Below are 21,461 nucleotides of genomic sequence, written 5' to 3'. Positions count from 1 at the left end.
ATAAAATGGGTATAGAAGGTAAGTGCCTCAACATAATAAAGGCCATATATGACAAGCCCACAGCCAACATCATACTTAATGGTGAAAAGCTGAAAGCCATCCCTCTGAGAGCAGGAGCAAAACAAGGGTGCCCACTCTCACCTCTCCTATTTGACATAGTACTGGTTGTTTTAGCCAGAGAAATTAAGCCAGAAAAAGAAATAAAACAAATCCAAATTGGAAAGGAAGAAGTGAGACTCCGCTGTTTGCAGATGACATGATTCTATATACAGAAAACCCTAAGAATCTATCAGAAAACTATCAGAAATAATCAACAACTACAGCAAAGTTGCAGCGTACAAAATCAACTTACAAAAATCAGTTGCATTTCTATACACTAACAACGAACTAGAAGAAAGAAAAATCAAGAATACAATGCCATTTACAATCACAACAAAAAGAATAAATATCTAGGAATAAACTTAACCAAAGAGGTGAAAGACCTATACACTGAAAACTTAAGGCATTATTGAAAGAAATTGAAGAAGACATAAAGAAATGGAAAAATATTCCATGTTCATGGGTTGGAAGAAACAACATAGTCAAAATGCCCATACTACCTAAAGCAATCTACAGATTCAATGCAATCTCAATTAGCATCCCAATGACACTCTTCATGGAAATAGAACAAAGAATTCTAAGATTTATATTGAACAACAAAAGACCCCGAATAGCCAAAGTAATCCTGAGAAAAAAGACCAAAGTTGGAGGCATCAGAATCCCTGACTTCAAAATATATTACAAAGCTATAGTAATCAAAACAGCATGGGACTGGCAAAAAAAAATAGACACACAGATCAATGTAACATAATTGAAAGCCCAGAAATAAACCCACACATCTATGGACAGTTAATCTTTGAAAAGGAGTCAAGAACATACAATGAAGAAAGGAAAGCCTCTTCAATAAATGGTGCTAGGAAAACTGGACAGCCACATGCAAAAGAATGAAAGTGGCCCATTATCTTTCTCCATACACAAAAATTAACTCAAAATAGATTAAAGACATGAATGTAAGACCCAAAACCATAGAACTCCTAGAAGAAAATATAGGCAGTACGCTATTTGACATTGGTCTTGGCAGCATCTTTTCAAATAATATGTCTACTTGGGCAAGGGAAACAAAAGAAAAAGTCAACAAATGGGACTACATCAGACTAAAAAGCTTCTGCAAAGCAAAGGAAACCATCAACAAAACGAAAAGACAACCCATCAACAGGGAGAAAATATTTGCTAATCATTTATCTGACAAGGGGTTGATCTCCAAAATATATAAAGAACTCACACAACTCAACAACAACAACAAAAACAATCAAAAATGCGCAGAGAGTATGAACAGACATTTTTCCAAAGATATACAGATGGCCAACAGACACATGAAATGATGTTCAACATCACTTACTATTAGGAAAATGCAAATCAAAACTACAATGAGATATTACCTTACACCAGTCAGAATGGCTATTATTACCGAAACAGAAAACAACAAGTGATGGGGAGGATGTGGAGAAAAGGGAAATGCACTGCTGGTGGGAATGCAAACTGGTGCAGCCACTAGGAAAAACAGTATGGAGATTTCTCAAAATATTAAAAATAGAAATACCATAGGAGCCAACTAACCCACTACCAGCTATTTATCTAAAGAACTTGAAATCAATTATACAAAGAGATTTATGCACCCCTATGTTCACTGTAGCATTATTCACAATAGCCAAGATGTGGAAGCAACCCAAGTGCCCTTCTATGGATGAATATAGATAAAGAAGAAGTGATATATACAATGGAATACTACTCATCCATTAAAAATGACAAAATCATCACATTTGCAATAACATGGATGGACCTTGAGTGTATGATGTTAAGCAAAATAAGCCTGACAGAGAAAGACAGATATTTCATGATTTCATTCATATATGGACTATAACAAATACATGGATAAAGAGAATGATTAGTGGTTACCAGAGGGAAGGGAGCTGGGGCATGGGCCAAAGGGGTAAAGGGGCATATATGTATGATGATGGACAAAAATTAGACTACTGGTGGCGAGCATGATGAATTCTATTCAGAAATTGATAAATATCATACATCCAAAATTACACAATGTTATAAACCATTATTATCTCAACAAAGTTACTGGGAAAAAAATTTAAAAAAAATAAAACAGAAAAAAATGTTCTCACCACACACACAAAAACATGGCAACTATGTGAGGTGATGGATGTGTTAAACAACCTTATTGTTGTCAACATTTCACAATATATACATATATTAAATAATCACACTGTACATCTTAAAATTACACAATGTTATATGTTAATTATCTCTCAAACTGGAAAAGTGTTTTTTAATAAAAATAGAACAATAAATGGAATAGATAAGTCAAATTGGAATTTTTTTAAATGTTCAAGTAATCCACAGGAAGCAGAGGAAAGAAATTAGATATGAAAAACAGATAGAACAAACAAAAAACAAAAAATAAAATGTCACACGAGCTTTAACATATTGATAATTACTTAAATTTAAATGGTCTAAATACACCAATTAAAAGACTGAGTTGATCAAAATATGACTAAACTATATGCTGTCTACAAATCTCACTCCAAAAAGCATATAGATAGGTTGGATGTAAAATGATGCAAAAAGATATATCATGGAAATATTAACCAAAAGAAAATAGGGACAGCTATACAAATTTAAGATACAGTAGACTTCAGAGCAAAGAAATTACCAGAAGCTGAAAGAGACATTACATAATGATAAAAGCGTTAACCCACCAAGAAGACATAGCAATTCTAAATGTGTATGCGCCAAACAACACAGCTGTTTTGTGAAGCAAAACTGATAGAACTGAAAGGAAAAAGTAGACAAATCCACAAGTATAGTTGAAGACTTCAATACTCTTCTCTCAACAATAGGTGGAAAAACTTTGTAGCTATGAAATCAGGAAAAATATAGAGGAACTAAATAACATCATCAGACAACAGAGTATAATCAACATTTATATTACACTCTACCCAACAACAGCAGAACACACATTCTTTTCAAGTTCCCACAGGACGCATATCTAGACAGACCACATCCTGTGTCATAAGACAAACCTCAATAAGTTGAAAAGAAATAAAATCTTATAGAATATATTATTTGACCACAATAGAATCAAACTAGAAGTCAAACAGAAAGATAACAAGAAAATCACCAAAACTTGGAAACTTAACATCACACTTCCAAATAATTTATGGTTCAAAGAGGAAGACTCAAGAGAAATCAAAAATGACATTGAACTCTATGAAAATGAAAAATACAATATATCAAAATTTGTGGGACACAGCTAAGTCAGTGCTGAGAGGGAAATTTGCAGCACTAACTACACATAATAAAAAATAGGAAAGGTCTCAAGGCCTCCACCTTAAGAACCTAGGAAAAAAAGAGCTTAATAAATCCAAAGAAGGCAAAAGGAAGGCCATAGTAAAGAGTAGAAATCAATGAAATTCAAAACATTAAAACAATAAATAAAATGAAGAGCTATTCTTTGAAAAGATCAAAAAAAATTTACACACCTCTCATAAGACCAACAAAGAAAAAGAAAGAAGATACAATCAGGGATGAAACAGGGAATATCATTACAGAACCTGCAGACATCAAAAGGATAATAAAGAAATCTGCAAACAACTCTACATACATAAATTTGACAATTTAGGTTAAATGGACCAAATCCTTGAAAAACACAAACTATCACCACTCACCCTAACAAAACAGACCATTTGAATAGTCTTATAACTATTAAGGAAATTGAATTCATAATTTTAAAACTCCCCCCCAAAAATAATCTCCAGGACCAGATAGTTTCATTGAAGAATTCTACCAAACATCTAAAGAATTAACAGCAATTCTACACAATCTCTTGATTTTATAAAGCCAGTATTACCCTGATACAAAAACCGACAAAGACAGTACAAAGAAGAAAAACTACAGGTCACAAATCCCCATGAGTATAGACACAAAAATATTTAACAAACTGTTAACAAACAGGCCTCAGCAATATATAAAAATAACTATACAGCATGACCAAGTGGGTTTATTCCAAGGATGCCAGACTGGTTCAATATTCAAAAATCAATCAATGCAATCCACCATATTAACAGAATTAAAAATGAGAAATATTATGATCATATAAATAATTGTAAAAAAAAAAGAACCCATCTGATTGAAATTCAACACCTATTAATAACAAAAACTCTGAGAAAATAGGAATAGAGGAAAACTTCCTGAACTTGATAAAGCATATACACAGCTAACATTACCCTTAATGGTCAATGACTGAATGTTTTCCCTCTGAGATCATAAGCAAGACAAAGATGTTTAGTCTCACTACTCTTATTTAACAAAGTGCTGGAAATTCTAGTCAGTGCAATAAGGCAAGAAAAAAATAAAAAGCATGTAGATCAGAAAGGAAGAAATAAAACCCTCCCTGTTTGCAGATGACATAATTGTCTCTATAGAAAATCCTAAAGAATATACAAGAAATAAAACCTCCTAATAAGTGAATTCAGCAAGTTTTCAGTATACAATAAGTATAATTACATTTTTATATGCTATTAATGAACATATGGACACTGAAATTAAAAATGCAAAGTAATATTTATGATAGATAAAAAAACTTAGGTGTAAAACTAACCAAATATGTACAGAACTTGTATGGTGAAAACTACAAAGCATTAATGAGAGAAATAAAAGAAGATCTAAATAAATGGAGGCATACTATGTTCATGGATTGAAAGATTCAACATAGTAAAGACGTCAGTTCTCCCCCAAATTGCCAATGAAATTCCTATTAAATTCTAGCAAGGTTTCATTTATATACAACACAATTCAAAAATTTATATGGAAAGGCAAAGGAATTTGAACAGCTAAAACAATTACAATAAAGAACAAAGTGGGAGGAATTAGTCTACAGATTTCAAGACATTGTATAGCTATAGTGATCCAGTCTGAGTGATACTGGTGGCAGGATAAACACATAGATCAATGAAACAGAGAAAAGATGTTGATACACATGAAAAGATGTTCAACATCATTAGCCTTTGGGAAATGCAAATTAAAACCATAATGAGACATTATTGCAAACCTATCAGAATGGCTAAAATAAAACCTGACTATACCAAATACTGGCAAGGATATGAAGAAACTGGATCACTCTTACATTGCTGACAGGAATGTACAGCCACTCTGGAAAAAAGTTGGCCAGTTTCCTCAAAACCAAAACATGAAACTACCTCATTACCCAGCAATTGCATTACAGGGCATTTATCCCAGAGACTGAAAACTTATGTTTTCAAAAACCTGTATACCAATGTTTATAGCAACTTTATTCATAATAGTCAAAGACTGTAAACAATTCATATGTCCTTCAATTGGTGGATGATTAAACAAACTGAAGGACATCCATACCAAGGAATACTATTCAACAATAAAGAAGAATGAACTAGCAATACATACAGCAACCTGGATGAATTTCCAGATAATTATGATGAGTGAAAAAAGCCAATTCCAAAAGGTTACATGCTGTATGCTGCCATTTATATAACACTGTTGGAATCACAAAAGCATAGAAATGAAGAACAGATTAATGGTTTCCGGGAATTTAAGTGGGATGCTACAGGAGGAAAGTGAGTGTGGCAACATTAGGGATCCTCCTGGTGATGGAAATGTTTGGTCTCTTGACTGTACCAAAGTCTCAATATTCTGGTTGCGATATTGTAGAACAGTATTGCAAGATGTCACCTTTGGAGGAAACTGGGTAAAAGTTAGACAGGACCTCTATTTATTATTTCTAACAATTACACGTGAATCTATAATTACCTCAAAATAAAAAGTTTAATTACCAATATGCACTGTCCAAATGTATATATGTCATGGCCAATGGTGAGTGACTAGGAGAATCAGTTTTTAGCTGTACCAGCTGTGTCCGGGGACATCTGTAGAGAGATCCTCTCTGTCTGGCTTACGAGACAGTCCCTAAATTCTCTAGGTCAGTGGTAGATGTGGCTGAGTATCAAAATTATCATGCACAGTAAATTAAACTCTCTTGGGGATTTATGAAAGCTCTCCAGATGATTTTGATGCCATAGCTTGGCACTCATCCACAGGTGAGTTCTAAGAGCTAGGCCCCAGAAAGCTCAGTTGTATGAAAGCTAATCCAGAGCCTGGTACATTTCTTGATGAAAAAAGTACTCAATAAATAAATACTGAAGATAAGTACTCAATAAATAAGTAATGGATTACTCTAAGTTTAATTCACTATATTCTATTTGGTAGTTTCTATTCAGGTAACAGTTTAGGCAAAGTGAAAGTGGTAGAAGTGCCACTTCCTAAATATGTGACTATTTCAGTTATTTACTGCTGCATAATAAATCACCCCAAAACCTAGTGGTTAAAAATACCAACACACATGTATTTCATTCAGAGTTCCTATATGTTAGGAATCCAAGAGTAGCTTTGCTGGGCAGATCTGGTTAAGGGTCCCTGATGAGACTGCAGTTAAGGTGTTGACCAGGCCTGCAATTATCTCAAGGCTTGGCTGGAGCTAAAGGATCTGCTTCAAAGATGCCTCACTCACGTGGCTGAAGAGTTGGTGTTGGCTGTGGGCAGGAAGCCTCATCTTCTCCTCACATGGACCTTCTCCACATTGACTTCAGCCAAGGGCAGATTAAGCATCCTCATGACATGGTGGCAGACTTCCCCCAGAACAAGCAACCCAAGAAAGAACGCCAACAGAAGCTATCTTTTTTATGACCTAGTATCGAAAGTCACACACTATCACTTCACCACACTGTAATTGTTAGAAGCTAGTCACAAATTCTGGTCTCCAACCAAGGAGAAGGGAATTGGGTATGATCTTTTCAAGGAAGTCATATGACAAAAAATTGTGAACATGTTTTTTAACTACCACAATGACCTTGGCAACTTAACTCCTCTAAACTTCAGTTTCCCATTGATAAAAGGAGGATAATAATGGTACCAACTTCAGAAGAGTGTTGAAAGAATTAAATTGTATAATTGAATGTAACTGGCACATATTCTAACCTAATGACTGTGTTTTTCTCTCCCCAACCAAGGAAATCTATCATTAGAGTTTCTCTGTATAAAACCTAGGGCCAGCCTAAGACCGATGGTGAAGCTGGTCTTTGTGCCCTAGTCTTTGTGTCTGCTCATATCATATCCCCTGTGGGGCCCTCTCCTCCTGCTTCTCTCTTTCTCCTAGGTTCTCCAGATCCCAGACAAGCATGACAGATATGCATGTCATACCCCAAAAAGATCATTGTTCCTGGAAATTTCCCAGTCTTCAAATATTTCCAATTATCTTATTGAATCTACCATTCCTTTGTCCCAGTCCCTCAGGATGTTCTACTTCCTATTATCTTCTAAGTGATAGTTAAAACCTCCAGCCAACAATCTTTCAGAAGTGGAGTTAGCACCTGTTGTTGAGTACATTTGCAACTGATCTTAGGACACTAAGAAAGAGACCCAAGTATCCTTCTCAAAAAACCTCTTACACCAAAGGAGAATATTGAAGATAAAAACTATCCTCTGAAAGAATTTTGAGCCTGTCATTCATGCTTCACATGAATAGTTTAATCAAATAGTAATCAGATGGCACTCACCCTACCTAACATCAGCTCCACTGTGAAAATGAGAATTGTGATTACGGAGGAGAGAGGTCATTTTACAATAGACGACACTTAGAGAAACGAAAACTCTAGACAAAGTTTTCCAATGTGGAAATTCCCTATGGCATTGGGTATCTCCAGGGACTATGAAGGTCCTACCTGAGTGACAGGAGAAGTAGTAAGAGAAGAACCCTAAATAGATGTGGAAGGAGAGGGAGATCATTTTTAGCTAGTTCTTGTGGTTGCATTGCATGTGGCAACAAAAATCATCTCACAAGGTGACTTTGTCTGGCTTATCCCCTCCAAGATGGAAGATGAGGGGTACTCAGTGGTAGAGGATTTCACACTGTTTCTCCTTGGGATCTGTTTGAATTTGCTACCTCGCTCTCCGGAAACACGTTGCTTTAAACCAAAGAAAACGGGTCGGCCCCATGGCCGAGTGGTTAGGTTCGCGCTCCACTGCGGCGGCCCAGGGTTTCGCGGGTTCGGACCCTGGGCGCAGACATGGCACCGCTCGTCAGGCCCCGTTGAGGCAGCGTTCCACATGCCACAACTAGAGGACCTGCAACTAAGATATACAACTATGTACCGGGGGGATTTGGGGAGATAAAGCAGAAAAAAAAAAAAAAGAGAGAGATTGGCAACAGTTGTTAGCTCAGATGCCAATCTTAAAAAAAAAAAAAAAAGAAAACACTTGAATGATAGGAATTTCAGACATATTTCAGGGCCACAGAAAAGAGTTGGAGGGGCAAGATGGTTCTTTGGTACCAAATCAGACTGTCTTCAGATAGAACTATTCTGTTTATGCACCCTGATGGTAGATGGTCCTGATAAGAAGGCATCTATCCTGAGTGTGTGTGTGTATGTATATCTTTGTGTCTATGTGTTTGTGTATGTGTGTGTGTTACTGCTGGGCCAGTGAAGAACATGAGGTTCAGAGAGGTGTGGTAATTTTCCTAAGGCCACACAGCTACAAAGAAGCAGCAGAGATGGGATTTAAATGAAGGTTCTCTGCTTCAAAACAACTTATTTTCAATTGGAAAGGGAAATTGAGATCAAAGTATACAATTGGAAAAAAATCCCATATGCCCTTCAAAAGGTTTTCAGTCATTTTAGCCCAAGGATCTTGTTGCACCTATAGCAGTCATTTGTTATTTTTGCCATCCAACATTCATTCTTCACTCTGATGTAACTACCCTGCTTCTCTACCAAGGACTCAGTGCCTTCCCCAGTCTTAGCCCATGAGAGGGTTCATCCTCTCCAGCGTCCTCAGCCAATCATAACAGGGATAGCCCTATCACACTGGTTGTTTCAGGGATGTGTATGTGACTGAACAAATCTCAATAGGTTTTGTTTACATTTTTTCTAGAACTGTTCTTTTCTTCATCTTCTTGGATCTGAGAGGATATAAGCTCTTGGATGCTACAGCTGTCTTGCCACCACCAAAGGACAGCCTTTCTGAGAACAGAGCCAGTAAAGAAGTAGCAAAGAGCTGGAGAGAGAAACCAGGCCCTGATGGTATCTTTGGAACCACTGCATCAATCAGACCTGAGGTTGGAATTTTCCAGTTATGAGAGTTAATAAATTCAGGTCTTACTTAAGCCTACTTGAATTGATTTTTCTGTCACTTGGAACTGAAAGAGTCATGATTAATGCACCATTCTCTTTTGAAGTAAGTATCAAGATTTTCCAAGTTTAAAGCCAGAATTGGTGAGGTTTGGGGGTTGCATTTAGTCATAAAATAGAGTTTTCCCAAAATTATTCTCTTTGAAGCAGAACCCACCAAGAGGTCTTCCCTTGTGGGAGTCTCTCTGTATGCCAAAAGGCATTAGACCAACCAGTCATCTGAGCCCTTGGCCCACTTCCCCAAGTTCTTCCTAAGAAATAAACACTGACAATGAACAGTCACTTGTCGGTATACTCTGATGGTACCTGTCATTGTAAATAATGGTTTGGGACATATTAGAGAGTGGGATGTGCAGGCCAAACACAAAGGCGACTAAACACAGAATGAGTCAGTTGGGCAACCCATCCAAGCTTACATTTTACTGTGGACCTTGTGTAGTGGGTTTAATGGTGGCCCCCAAAAAGATATGTCCACACCCTAATCCTCAGAACTTATGAATATTACTTTATAGCAAAAGAGTGAATATGATCTTATATGGCAAAAGATGTTGTTAAATTAAGGATATTAAAAAGGGGAGCATATCCTGGACAATCTGGGTGGACTCTAACTGAAATCACATGCTTCCTTATACGAGAAAGGGGCAGAAGGAGAGAAGAAAGTCACACAGAGAAAAAAGTGATGTGAAGACAGAGCACAGAGATGCGACCACAAGCCAAGGAATGCCGACAGCCACCAGAAGCTGAAAGAGGCAAGGAACATATTTTCCTTTAGAGCTTCTGAAGAGAGCACAGCCCTGCCAACACCTAGAGTTCAGACTTATGGGCTCTAGAAGGGTGAGAGAAAGATTTCTGTTGTTGTAAGCCACCCAGTTTGTATTACAGCAGCTAACAAGCTAATACAACTTGTTAGAGTAATATTAGGCCTTTGAAATTAATTTAAGCTCAGACATGCAGTAAAGGAAATACCAGCAAAAGACCACAGACAACTAATATTCATACAGTGCACACCATGTTCCAAATAATGTTCTAAGTACTTTGCACATAATAAGTCATTTAATCTTTATAATAACCCTAAGAGATAGGTATTATTATAATTGTCTCCATTTTACAAATAAGGAAATTGAGGCACAGTAAAATTAAGTTAGCACAAGGTCACACAGCTGTGAAATATCAGAGCTGGGATTCAAGTCCAGGTGGACTAGTTCCAGAGTTCACATTCTTGAGCATTTTGCTCTTCTACAGTCACTGTGTGAAAAAAATGAGTCAGTTGCATAGACATTTGTCTACACCAGAGGTTCTCACCACTGGGTGCATATTCAAATCACCTAAGAGATTTTAGAAATGCTAAAGGGGATGAGGCACTGAAGACAAGTTAATCAGAATCTCGGGTGTAGGACATTGAGCATTAGTAGCATTTAAATATTTCCCTAGATGATTCTAATGTGCACCGAGGGTTAAAAACCACTGACATAAAAGCTCCAGTGGCATATTTAACCAATTCTTTCAAATTAGCATTGACCCGATGTTTTGGCTTCTCCAAAGGCTATGTTCACACAGAGAAATTAGATTTCCAAATCTAGTAAAAGAAAGGCTCAATTCAATAAAACCACATTTTTCCCTTGCAGTGGAGTGATTGACCATTTTCTATCGAGGGCTGTATCATGGGAAAAATTCGATGTGAAGTTTCCCTCAAGGCTCCTGGGACTTCTTCCCATCTTGCTCTGATGCCCTGGAAGCGAGGACAGCCAGGTCCCATTGTCAACCCCCTGCAGATGTCATCTGATTTGAGTTATCTAGCGGTCATGATCCAGCAGATCTATTTAAATTATGAAAAACATTGAGATGCTTAGCTCATGAAGACCTAAAATATGATACATCATTTTTAAGTTTTCTGCTTATATGTTTTTAAATGTTCATATGTGTGTCCCGGTGGTATTGGAAGACCCTGGAACAGCTCACTTGCTCATTTTACCTCTTTATTCCTGCATCTATGTCAAAACAGAAGTTGAGTCTGAACATCTAATGAATTACCAAGGTTTTAAGAAACTTTGAGGATTCCTCTGAGAGATAGAAAGGTAATCATCATGGAGATACAACAGCCTATAAGAGACGGGCTACTGACTGCTGACTCTATTTATTTATTTATATTTCAGTACCCAAGAAGATCAAAATATGAGTATACAAAAAAATCAGATCAACCTCTTGGCCTGAGTAACTAATCATTTCATTTGAATAACTAGCTTATCTTTTTTTTACGTTGATCAGTCTGGGGTGGGTTTTGGCATTGTGTAGGCACACCTCCTCAACCCTCATGCTAACTGGTCATGAACAAATTAATAAATTATAAATGGTGACATGGGTGGTTTTCAGCTTGAAGTTCAGCATGCCTGTTATGGTAGGCTCAGGACAAGGCACGTTCACTGTTGGACACAAATATATCATTTCTCTAAGCCATAATTTTGTCTCCTTTATTTCTCATTGTTTGCAAAAAGAAAGTCATGGTTTTCTAATTCCAGCTTTTTGGCTTCATACGGAAGCCCAGGTTTATAGGGCTTCTGATGTATTTTGGAAGCAAAAAGCTCTGTACTGCCATGCAGCAATGAGGCCTAGATGTTGCCATCATTCTGAGAACTTTTAAGGAATTTCCACTTCACTTTCATTTAAATATTTTCCTGGGACTCGGTAGTCCTGATCAAAGGACACAACATTCAAAGATGGATCGGCCTCAGCACATCTCCTTCCTATATCTACACTCCATTATTCACTTTGACAAAAAAAGAAAAAGCATTTTCTGAAGCTTATGTGGCAGAATTTACTATATGAAAGTTTTAGACCTGTCATTCATAAGTATCTGCTGTTATCTCCCATACTCTATCCCCTGCCCTATAGCCTTAGGACCACCTGGCCAGCCACAGCTACATGGAGCCATAGGATTCGAGTAAAGGAAGCCACCTCCTATCATGCTTAGCTCTCCACAAGTTTAGAAATTTGTAACACAGGGCCCAAGGTCATTGCATATTAAGCCTGAGAATGGAAAAAGCGATAGGGTTACAACAAAACAAAAAAGACTATTATGGACTGAACATTTGTGTCGCCCCAAAATTCATATGTTGAAATCTAATCCCCCAAGTGATGGTATTTGGACATGGAGCACTTTGGAGGTAATTAGGTCATGAGGGTGGAGCCTTCATGAATGGAATTAGTGCCCTTATAAGAAGAGGCCAGAGAGCTAAAACAGAGATTGTCAGAGCTGAGCAAAAAGCAAGACTCAACCATAAGCTGCCTTCAAGAAACACGCATTAAATTTAAAGACAGAAACATATTAAAAGTAAAATGTTGAAAACGTGTAAACCATGTTAACCTTAGTAAAATAGAGCTATAGTGACTATATTAGAATCAGACAAAAGTAGACTTCAGAGCAGAGAATATTACCAGGGATAAAGAGGATTAATCCAGAGAGCTAACTTACTCTCTTTCCACTACGTGAGGATAAACAAGACATCAGTCATCTGTAACCCAGAAGAAGTACCTCACCAGAACAGAACCAGACCTTGCTGGCACCACAATCTCAGACTTCTAGCCTCGAGAACGGTGAGAAACAAATTTTGTTGTTGATAAGCCACCTAGTTTATGATATTTTGTTATAGCAGCCTTAGCTGACTAAGACAGAAACACTCTGGACAAATTGGTGGGAAAATAAGAACTTTGATTCATATTTCTAACTCCATATGAAAATTAACTCGACATGGATCACAGACCTAACATAAAACCTAAAACTTTAAGTATTCTATAAGGAAACATAAGAGAAAACTCTTGTGACCCTAGATCAGGCAAAGATTCCTTAGATATGACATCAAAAGAACAAAAATAAATAGAGAAGTTGAAGTTCATCAAAATTAAAAACTTCAACTTTTCAAAAGATACTGTTAGGAGAATGAAAAAGACAAGCCACATAGCCTTTGAGAAAATATTTGCAAAGCATGTATCTGGTAAAGGAATTGTATCCAGAATATATAAAGAACTTTCAAAGCTCAATAATAAGAAAACAAAGGACTTAATACTCTAGTATTTAGATTTGCTTATCAGATATTTAACTTTGGGCAAGTAAAGAACATTCACTGAAAGACTAAAGTGAGACCATGCACTGTTGTTAAAAGAGGGCAGATAGAGGCAGGAGAGAGAAAGAGTCTGTACACAGAAAAGGATCTTGAGATGTTTCATGGTCAGATAGGAAAAATGTCCAAAGCAAATTGGCATATTTAACTTCACAGTAACTTCTAGGATCAGTCTTGACAACATGGAGCAAGTATAATGGAAGAATTTTGAAAATGGCCCAGAGCCTGATTTAAGACTTGGATAGTAAGATTGGATATTATGGCATAGATGCAAAAGGTTTTTGGAATTAAAAAGAGGAGTGGTATTCCAAGACAGAGTATATAGAGCACAGGGCAATTTTAAGTCATAGGTCACCAAACAGGTCCCTTTTTCCTGACTGAAATCACATTCCCACCCACAAACCTTGGGAGAGACCACCCCATGAGGACCAGCTCAAGGACTTGCCCATTACTCCCACCCACTGCCACCAACCACTGCGATCGGCAAGAGTGAGGTCACTTGTGAAATAGCATTAATAATAGCGGTTGTCTCAAAGACAAAATGAGATAACCAATGTAAAACACATAATATGATTCCTGGAACACCCAGAGCTCAATAAATATCGGTTATGCCTTCCCTCATCCCCCTCCATAACTAAACAAAAGGCAAATTGCACTGTTGGCCCCAATTCAAAGCGTTTTAAAATTTAGAGCTCCTATTCTGAGCTGAGTCTCATTAAAGGCTCCTGGGTTGAGCACAGCAACTTCTTAAACAACTTGAGTCCAGATTTTGATGTTCCCATTGCCATACGTGGCAGGGAGTCAAAAAGCAGAATGGGAAGTGCCCCAGGTTCAAGAATCAAGTTGCCAGGCTCTGGAAAATATCAATAGCTAGACAGCTTTTGTATTCTATCTAGTAACAGAAAACATTTATGCTCCCCCTCCTGCTTGCTGGGGGTCCTTCATTGGAGTATCCTTCTAGACCTTTCTTCTGTCCCCACCCATTCCTCCCCAGGGAAAGAAAAGTGAATTACCTGAGTGGTAAATTTGAAAGCAGGACCTCTCAAGGCACGTGTACAGTTCAGCCCTTCTCTCATTCTGCTGTGTTTTTCAGAATGTCCACCACTGGGAAAGGCCTGTGGTGTTCAGTCACGGTTGTTGCTGAGTATTTTTAAGGTAAAGTATTAGGAGGCCCACATGATTCAAAATGTAAGCCACGTTCCCCCAAACCAGCTTTACCACTAATAAGGGTGGTAATTTGTCTCTAGCTGCCTAATTCCAAGGTCTATCTCTCAGTTGCTTCTGGACTTCAGTGGGGAAGAAGAGTACCATTTATTAGGGTTCCTCAAAACCACCCACCCATCAACCCTCTCAGATTCATGCACACTCAAACACAGACAGATGCCAGAGACCTCATATGTTCAGTGGCATGAAGGTGGTCCCTCTTAGATCCACATCTCCCTCAACTTGCATTTTCCTACTTGTTCTGGGCCTCTCACACTGACACTGCCGCCATCCAACTTTCACACCATAATGAGTGCTAGGCACACAATGATGCTCTTTCTTGCCTTGCTCCTGGAGGGCAAGCACCACATCTTATATTTCTTTTGTGTCTCCCATAGGATCTAGCACAGTTCCGAACGTGCAGAACTCTGACAAAGAATCAGGAGGGGCTGGCCTATGGCTGAGTGGTTAAAGTTCCACATGCTCTGCTTCGGAGGCCCAGGTTCATGGTTAGGATCCCAAGTGCAGACCTACTCCACTCATCAGCCATGCTGTGGAGGCATCCCACATACAAAACAGAGGAATATTGGAATGGATTTTAGCTCAGGGCAAATCTTCCTCACTTAAAAAAAAAGAAGAAGAAAATCAGGAGACTTGGGTTCAAGCCCCACTCTGCCCTTTCCTCGTCATGCAACTTCGTACATGTCACTTCACCGGTTTGGATCACTATTTTCTTATCCTGTTTGTTCTTTGTAAGCGACATTAAGTTAGATGTAAAATGAGCAAGATGGTCCTTTCTTCAATGTGGTAAAAGTGAAACAACCAAGATCTCTAAACTTGTTTACATTTTTGGCGAACATAGCTCTACATTTTTCAGATGTACTTATGATGTCATCCCATTTAGAATGTAAATGGCAAGACTCCTACTATTTCCCAAGAGGGCTCAAATAAAAGACTTGGAACCCAGGAATTCTCAGAAAATGATGCTTACTACCAAATTCCTACTACTAATTAATTGTGGTAGAAATTTTCTAGAATACGCCCACTGCTTTGCTATAGGATTTAACAAAATTTTATTATAGAATTACCAGGGCACTAAATGTAAAGCTATGCCATTCGTAGTTTTCTTAAGAAGGGGCCGGCAAAATATAGCCCACAGGCCAAATACAGCCCACTGCCTGTTTTGTAAATAAAGTTTTATTGGAACACAACCACTCTCATTTGTTTACATATTGCCTGTGGTTGCTTTTACGCTACAACAGCAGAGCTGAGTAGTTATGACAGAGACTATATGGTTGCAAAGCTTAAAATAGTTACTATCTGGCTTTTTACAGAAAAGGTTGCTGATTCCCATTCTAAAGAATCCTTCAGTTAATCAATCCAACAATGCCTCATGAATGTCCTTAACACATGATTAAGTGACCACAAGAATGTGGCTTATCCTGCCTGGTCTTTCTTCTCAATCTGTAAGAGGAGAGATTTGTGTAGATAGTTTCCATTGTGGCCATTAATCATTCTGGTTCTCAGTCAATGAGTGATTTCCTTTTGAGGTTTGATTACTTCTGAATATTTGAGACATCTGTACCTCCTATGAGATTGGAGAAACATTGGCAGGGCACACCAGAAGGCTCAAGTTCCAGTCCCCTCTTTGCCCCTAATTGGCTAAACCTCTTGGTGCTTTGCTTCTGTAAAATGAGAAGGCTGCACAGACAGGATGAAATTTCCTTAGGTCAGATAATTATGCTCCAGTGTGTGAAGTGTCTCGTGGAAGGCCACACTGGCTGCTATGAAAGCCCAAGGAATGGACTCATAGAGAAGGGACTCAGAGAAGGCTTCTGGGAGGAAGTGATGCCTAACCTGAGTCTTGAAAGATGGGAAGGAAGTCATGCTGCTGGAGAATGAACTGACCAATAAAGCAAAAAGGTATCTTATTGAAGCCATCATTTTATTTGGTTGATTAGGAAATATCATCTGTTTCAGCATCTACCCTAGGAAAGCTCTCTCAAAATTCAAACAGACTCTAATATGTGCCTTATACTCTGCTTCTGGAGGCACATCATGGAAGGTCACCCATGCCAGTAACTTTTCACAATATAGTCACCTTTTTTTTGAGAAGAGATTTCTTTTTCTTTTTCATCCAAATACCAAGTTCCCATCCAAGGCTTGAGAAAGACATCAGCTGCCACTGGCATAGGTCATGTGATGACTATTGCACAGAACACCAAGGCTTCTTGGGAAAATGAAGATTAATGAGAGAGTATGGGCAAAGGATCCTTCCAGGGCTGTAGTCAAGGTCAAGGAGAAGTGAGATAACTCTAACTTCAAACAACTTTGGCAGTGGGATTAGGCAACATGCTTATGCAGCAGTCATTTTCACAGGGCTAAACCATCCAAACATCCACAACAATAGATTCTGAAGGGAGGAGAATTATCTGAGTTGACTAGCCATGCAATCTCAATGATTTCTAAGCAGTCACTAGCACTGCCACAATTCTAACTGCCTGTACTAATGTCAGAAGTAGAGTTCATTCATGCATTCAACAAATTTTAGTGAGTACCAACACTTTTCTGTATACTGTATACAACCATGGACAAATGAGACAAAAATCCTCGCCCTGCGAAACTTACATTCCAGTATGTCACCCTTGTATGGAGAAAAGTGCAGAGAGTTTTAACTTCTAACTAACGGGACATACGGCTATTCTGAACAGTCCCCAAGGGACATTGTGCAAAAGAGTCTAAGCCACACCTGAGCCAGCCTTCTCCTGAGCCCTTGTCCCTCGATCTTACTCTCTGTGTCACAGCTATGCACTAGAGGGTGTAAAGCAAGACAGCCTGATGCTTTTCCCTTAATGTGCCCTCATTATCAAGCCAAATGACTCCTAAAGCCTCAGTGCAAAAATGCTCACAGCTTTTGAACCACTTCTGGGAATCTCGACTAAGAATACAGTCCTGACTTCTGAAAAGCATATAGGTGCAAAAGTTCACATCACAGCCTCATTTAACCTAGCCCAAAATAAACAAATAGATAAGAAAGAAACAAGGGCAAATTAAATGTCCAACTATAAATTAACAGATAGGTAAATTATTGTTTTTATGAGAGATGAAATAACAAGCAGCCATTAAGATGATTTTTATAAAGATTCTATGATAATGTGGGAAAATACTTATTATAAAATGTTAAGTAATCAAGTAAAACAAAAACCTATATATATATATTCAACATAATGAGCACGTGTAAAAATCTACTATGAAAAATAAAAGTATGATGGAAATGTTCTAAAACATTAACCATTTAATATACTTAGGCATTGAAATTGTGAGCATTTTTATCCTTTTTGTATTTGCCTTTTTTCTTTAATGAACATTTATTATTTTTATAATTAAGAAATAATCATTTTAAGCCTAAATATAGTTTTTAAAAGGCAAGGATGAGGCAGTAAGAGCAAGTATAAAACAGTTGATCCTGGTAGCAGAGTCTGCGATCTGCGTTCAAACTCCCTGGGTCTGAACCCTGGCTCCCCAGGCTACTGTGTGACCTTAAGCAAATCATTTAACCTCTTCTTGCTCCAGTTTCCCACCCACAAAATGAGGGTGATAACAGTGCCCACCTAATGGCTCAGTATGAGAATGAGTAGATAATCCATCAACAGTGGTTAGCACAGAGCACTCACAATGATAACAGATCCAATACTCCAGTGGCCTCAACAAAAGAGTTCACACAAAGGGAAAGGCAGGCACATATCACATCTTCATGCCTCAGCGACAACTCACTCAGAGTTGTGTTTTCAGTGGGCAATTTCCCCTCAGGCAGAATCAATCTCCAAATCCTTTACTCCTATTTTCCATTTTCCCCAGGAGAAGATGGACAGTGTGTTGATACTCATTTTTATGGGCAATTACTTTGGCTTTCTTAATGTACTGATCATGATTTATTGTGCAAAGTACCTTTCGATTTTAAAAACAAGTCTAAAAATTATGTTAATAGGACTATCAGAAAACACTACTCATTACGTTAAAAGGAAATGACCTCGTGAAAATACTGTTTATGGTGCTGACAGTAGTTAACTCGAAGATAAAAGTAATTGTCTGACAGAATCATATTTTTTCGTGTAATGTCTGTTCCAAAAACATTGAAGTCAAAACCTATCTCCTGAACCCAACATCCTTCTTTCTGTTCAAAATTAAACCATCAAAATCTGAATAAAATAAAGTGGTTGTTAACTAGGCCTGCACCTTGTCCACAAAAGGCTTTTAGAAAATATTTGAGGAAAGGACATCCATTTCTGAAATTTTAGTTCTTATTGCTTGCCAATACTTATCTTTTCAAAAGACTGAGAGTTCAGTTAAGATTGCATAAATATTAAATCTTAACCAATAAAAAAGATCCAGAGTCTAAGAAGGGATTACAAGGAAAGACAGGTTACAATTCTTCCTTTACACCCCCTTCCTCTGCAATGGGCTCCTTTTCTCCTTTGAGAGAGACATTATGCCTTTCAGCTTCCAGAGGCATTCTTCACCCCAATTTCTAATCCAGATTTTCTTGATCTTTTGACCCTACAAACGCTCTACTCAAAATAAGGCTGTGATTCTGTTACGTTCTTGATTTGGTTTGGCAGCCTTTCTCTATCCATAGACTCTGTTTTCTCCTTGCATGGAGCATCTGCCTGCTTAACGTGTCAAAAGGTCTTGAGCTGTGGAGTTTCACGGGCTTAGATTTGAATCTGGCTGGGCACCAGCTGTATCATCTCCATTCAGCCATTTAACCTTACTCAGCCTCAGGTTCTGTCTATAAAGGGGGCATGATAACTACGTATCTCACAAGGTTACAATGGGGCTGGATGAGACGACAGATGCTAAATGACTGGGCGTGGTAGGCAACTCAATCATGTGTTCTTCCTTTCCCCTGTGAGACTGTTTTGGGGTTCGGCTGTCGTTCCAATCCTTAAGGCCCTTTTTTTTCCTGTCTTTCCTTCTCAGACCAGAAGGCAAGGTTCTTCTAAACTTGGGATTTTTAATTTAGAAGAACATTTGAACTCTAAATTAACTTCGACCCATTTACATTTATGTCCCAGTGGAACTGGAAAGGTAGACGAGTTGGTGGTGGTCCCCTTGGGTGGGACCTGAGAAGAGGGGCTTTCACTCAGGCGGCTGGGTTCCCAGCACCTTCTCTTTCCCACCATCGGAGTCTGGGTCTGGCTCTGCCCACCGCCCTCAGACCCGAAAAGATTAAGTTGATCAGTCCTCCTGAGCGAGGTTTCCTTCTGAAGGTGCCAACACAGACTCTCTCAAGATCCCAGAACCAGCCCGCCCCCACCTAACAAAGGAAAAGTGAAGGAAGAACGAGAAGGGCTGGGGGTGAGGCGCCACAGGTGACGCTGAATCGAGCGGAGTTGGAGAGGGAACCGTCCGTCCAACAGCTCCACCCAACCTGATCAGTCCGGCTCGCTTCCTGCCCTGCTTGACCTCCTTCCCCGGAGCAGCCGGTGGATTTGGAGCGGGCCCGAGAAGCGCGCGCGGCCGGGGGGAGTGAAGTCCGCCTCTGCCCCGCGACCGCTTCTCCACTCGCCTGCGTCCCGCCCGCAGTCCCGGCCCCGCCAGGCGCTCCCCGCGAGCTCTGCCGCGCGCTCCGGGCAGCCGCCCGCGCCCCCTCTGCGCTCCTCGGGGCGCGCGGAGCGCTGCGGTCTTGGACGCCGGGAGCCCGGCAGGGCGCTGCTCTCCGCGCCCGCGGGAGGGAAACGCTACCTGTGAAAGTAATGTGCGCAGAAGAGGCCCAGAAGCACAGTCGCAGGCGGGCCGAAGACAGAGCGAGGCTGCCTGGCGAGGATCCCTGCGGGCACCGCGAAGGAGGGCAGCTCCTGCAGGAACCAGGCGGCGCGGGCGGGCAGGCGGATAGCCGCGGGCATCAGGCTCTCCGAGTACTTCCCGTAGCCGGAGGGCTTCGCGAGGTACAGAACCAGCGCCCCCAGGGCGGCCAAAGTGGCGCTGCCTGCCAGCACCGGGCTCTGCTGGCAGTGAACGGGCATCGCGACGTGTTTCCCGCCGGTGGCCACCGCCTGCGCAGAGGAGAGGCGGCCCCCACGGTCCCTTTATGGAGCGCTAGACGCCACCCCGTGTCCGCCCCTTCGGCCTTGGCTCCCTCCCCTCTATCCTGCCTCCCACCTGGCGCAGTCAGCCCTGGCTTGCCTCAGCAGCTATGCCCCTTTCGCGGGGCTGGGGCTTCGGGGGCCTGCCAGAGTGGAGGGGTGGACGAAGGCTTTGGTGGGGCCAAAAAACATTTCCCGGGGCCCCCAGGCCTTCGACTAGCCCGTATTCGCGCCTCACCAGCGCGCCCGCCCTCTCCACCGCCTGCCGCAGGTCTCCCTTTTAGAATGCTCTTCGATGACTTGTTCCTCACCCGTCAACCTTTGATGCTCCAACTTCTGGAACTAGACAATCAGGAGAGAAAACCAGAGGGACAATTTAGCCGGGGTCGTTCTCCCGCCCCAACACACTTTCTCTGTGGCATTGTGAGCAGCCCCCACACTCAGACCACCCCAGCCCAGGATTTGCCCAACCCCTCTGATTCCCTAGGCTCCTTCACTCCCCGCCCGCTTCCAGTCAATGCTGCAGCCTTCCTTCGACCCTGGACCGGACATCCAGGCGCTTCTCGCGTCCTCCAGCCCCTTTGCATTGGGGCACCACGCTCCTTCGCCACTTTCATCATCAGTGCCTCCTCTGCACCACTCTTTCCCAGGCAGGTACCAGCCTCTCCCGGGCCCTAATTACTCCACGGTTTCTCTCTGCATCCCTGGGTGCTCCCCTGGGCCGCCCG

General features: G+C 40.3%; 1 protein-coding gene across 2 annotated transcripts in view; it reads right to left on the bottom strand.

Annotated features, from left to right (window-relative positions):
• The window catches only part of SRD5A2 (steroid 5 alpha-reductase 2), a 48,451-nt gene extending 27,744 nt beyond the window's left edge, over window positions 1-20,707 (bottom strand). For both annotated transcript variants that reach the window (XM_014866418.3, XM_070512312.1), the window contains exon 1: window positions 20,393-20,707. In XM_014866418.3, the coding sequence (XP_014721904.1) occupies window positions 20,393-20,673 (281 nt within the window). In that variant the 5' untranslated portion in view covers window positions 20,674-20,707. The remainder of the gene's footprint in view (window positions 1-20,392) is intronic.
• Between the last annotated feature and the right edge of the window lie 754 nt (window positions 20,708-21,461).

The sequence above is a fragment of the Equus asinus genome, chromosome 6 (assembly GCF_041296235.1).
Source record: "Equus asinus isolate D_3611 breed Donkey chromosome 6, EquAss-T2T_v2, whole genome shotgun sequence".
NCBI lineage: Eukaryota > Metazoa > Chordata > Mammalia > Perissodactyla > Equidae > Equus > Equus asinus.
This window is presented reverse-complemented; position numbering and strand designations above follow the sequence as displayed.